General features: G+C 57.5%; 1 protein-coding gene across 1 annotated transcript in view; it reads left to right on the top strand.

The window, feature by feature from the left end:
- LOC103252352 (myosin-14) overlaps window positions 1–2,559 on the top strand; it is a gene marked incomplete at its 3' end in the record, with an annotated part of 57,958 nt that overhangs the window by 18,265 nt on the left and 37,134 nt on the right. Inside the window, exon 12 of the mRNA XM_021709054.1 lies at window positions 1,930–2,061. Within this exon, the coding sequence (XP_021564729.1) occupies window positions 1,930–2,061 (132 nt within the window). The remainder of the gene's footprint in view (window positions 1–1,929; window positions 2,062–2,559) is intronic.

Genomic DNA, 2,559 nt, shown 5'->3' with positions numbered 1-2,559 from the left:
GGGTTCGAGACCCACCTGGGCAGGCGAGACCTCATCTCTACAATAAATCAAAAATTAGCCAGGTGTGGTAGCGTGCACCTGTAGTTCCAGCAACTCGGAAGGCTGAGGCAGAAGAATCGCCGGAGCCCAGCAGGTAGAGGCTGCGGTGGCCGGGAGCGGCCACTGCACTCCAGTCTGGGCGACAGTGAGACTCCAACTAAGGCATCATCCAGGAGACACCAGGCGTGAGCATCCAGCCGGCCTCTCTCAGTGGAGTTGCGTGAACCATTCTTACTTTTCCCAGTGTTGGTGTGTGACAACATGCACGGAGTGTTGCCAGGCAGGGATGCTCTCCTGAGTCTTGGTGTCCAGGGTTTTTACTGGGGGCGGACACACAGGCCTGGACCTTTGTGGCTCAGTCCCCAGCCCCTCCAGAGGTCAAGCTGATGTCACATAGCCCAAGGCCCCAGCGTAAATCATAGTGTTGGCATAGATACTCCTTGTGGCCCACGCTCCCAGACACTCTTATAAGGCTGGTCATTCCAAGGATTTATAGGTGTCCTCCCAGGAGCCAGGCAAGGGCCAAGTCTTTCTTTGGAAAGTGCAGGGCTTGGACAACCAGTCCTGCTGAGTTAACCCTTTACGCACAAGGGTCCAAATGTTTTTGGCATTTGCTGTCTTGCATCTCCCGTTGGTGTTCCTCCCTGATGACCACCACCAGGGGCCACCAGCAGATGGAGGCCAGCCCCCCACCAGCTTGTTCTCCTCTTATCCCAGAACTCTAGCTAGATTCCCAAGTTTCATTCTTGTCGGCCCAGCTGGAGTCCTGTGATCATCCCAGACCCAGTGACTGGTCCATATCTGTTGAGCCAGGCTGGCGTCACATGCCCACCCAAAGCAGAGGGACAGAGCCAGGCTGCCAGGCCCCACTAGAGCTCAGGGGCAAGATGTTCCCTGAATGGGAAGTTGGAGAGGTGAAAAGAAGATGGAGGTTGGGATGCCACAGTACAGCTGGGCAATGAAATTCTGAATACTTTTATCTGAGAAGTCAACCTGCAGACCCTCAACCAGAGTTAACTGAGCACCTACTACATGCCAAGAACTTTTATTGGGGCTGGGGATAAATGGCGGATAAAAACAGACAGGGTCCTGCCACAGTCTGGGCAGAAGCTGGCACCCTGCAGTCCGCGGGCCAGACGGCCACTTTTGTCAAAGCCCACCAGTTAGGGTGTCATCTGTGGCCACATTTGTGATCTGTGGCTGTGTGGAGTAGGTGGAACAGAGCCAGTGTGGTCTGCAGCGTCTCAGACACTTCCTGGCTGGCCCTTGAAGAAAAAATTGCCCTTCCTGGGGGCTGGGCATGGGGTGCGGTTTGATAGGCATCCGTTCATGAATCCACAAAGAAAGGTGATCAATGCTATGCATGAGCACAGGAGGAAGGTACCAGAATAGATACAGAATCGGATGGAGAGGAAAGAATCAAGTGGCATTGTGTGGCACTGACCAGAAAATAACAGGGCAGGGATTTCAGAGCCGCTCTCACTTAGCAGGGGGAGGGCGCTCTTGTGAAACGTTGTCAGTGACTGTGTGTGCACCTGTCACTCCAACCTGAATTGCTGAAAGCGCATCTCACACAAAGGACCTTGGACTAAGAAACACTGTCCCACAGAATAGGAGTGGCTATCGTGTCTCTGCAGAGGGTTCCTTTAGCAAAAAAAAAAAAATCATTGAGGGGGTTTGCCATCTACCTGTCACTGTCAGCTGATCACAAATGGCAACATTTAATCTGAAAACCCTGCAAAGTAGGGACCGTTGTCAAGGCGAGGACACACAGCTGGTAGCTAGAGGAGTTGGGATTTGAACCCAAGAACTCAGGCCCCCCTAGGAGTGCCAGGCCTTAGCCTCCCGCCATGGGAGCCAGCCATTCTGCCACCCTTCATGTCCCTCTAGGTGAAGCCACTGCTGCAGGTGACGCGGCAGGACGAGGTGCTGCAGGCGCGGGCCCAGGAGCTGCAGAAAGTGCAGGAGCTGCAGCAGCAGAGCGCCCGGGAAGTGAGCGAGCTCCAGGGCCGGGTGACACAGGTGAGGGGCAGGGACGTGGGGGCGGGACCAGGGTGGCGTGTGAGGGGCGGGGTTATGGGGCGTGGCCAGAGTAGAGCCGCGTATGAGGGGCGGGGCCGCGGGTGGGACTGTGGACTGAGCCAGAGTGCGAGGGGTGGGGCCAGGGTGGAGCCATGGCATGGGGGCGGGGCTGTGGGTGGAACCAGGTGTAGGGGGCGGGGCCAGATTGGAGCCAGGATTTGAGGAGTGGGGCCATGGGCAGGGCTCTGGATGGAGGCAGGGTGTGAAGGGCAGGGCCATGGGAAAGGGCTGTGAGTAGAGCCAGGGTGTGAGGGGCGTGGCCAGAGCGGAGCCGGGAATAAGGGGCGGGGCGTGGCAGATGGGGCTGTGGACAGAGCCAGGGTGTGAGGGGCGGGGCCGTGGGTGAGGCCAAAGTGGAGCCATGACACAAGGGGAGAGGCGGTGGGTGGAGCCTGGTGTAGGGGTGGCACTGAGGCGTGGCCAGAGTGGAGCCAGGCT

The sequence above is a fragment of the Carlito syrichta genome, unplaced genomic scaffold (genome assembly GCF_000164805.1).
Source record: "Carlito syrichta isolate Samal-C Ts95f unplaced genomic scaffold, Tarsius_syrichta-2.0.1 Scaffold155075, whole genome shotgun sequence".
Taxonomy (NCBI): Eukaryota; Metazoa; Chordata; class Mammalia; order Primates; family Tarsiidae; genus Carlito; species Carlito syrichta.
This window is presented reverse-complemented; position numbering and strand designations above follow the sequence as displayed.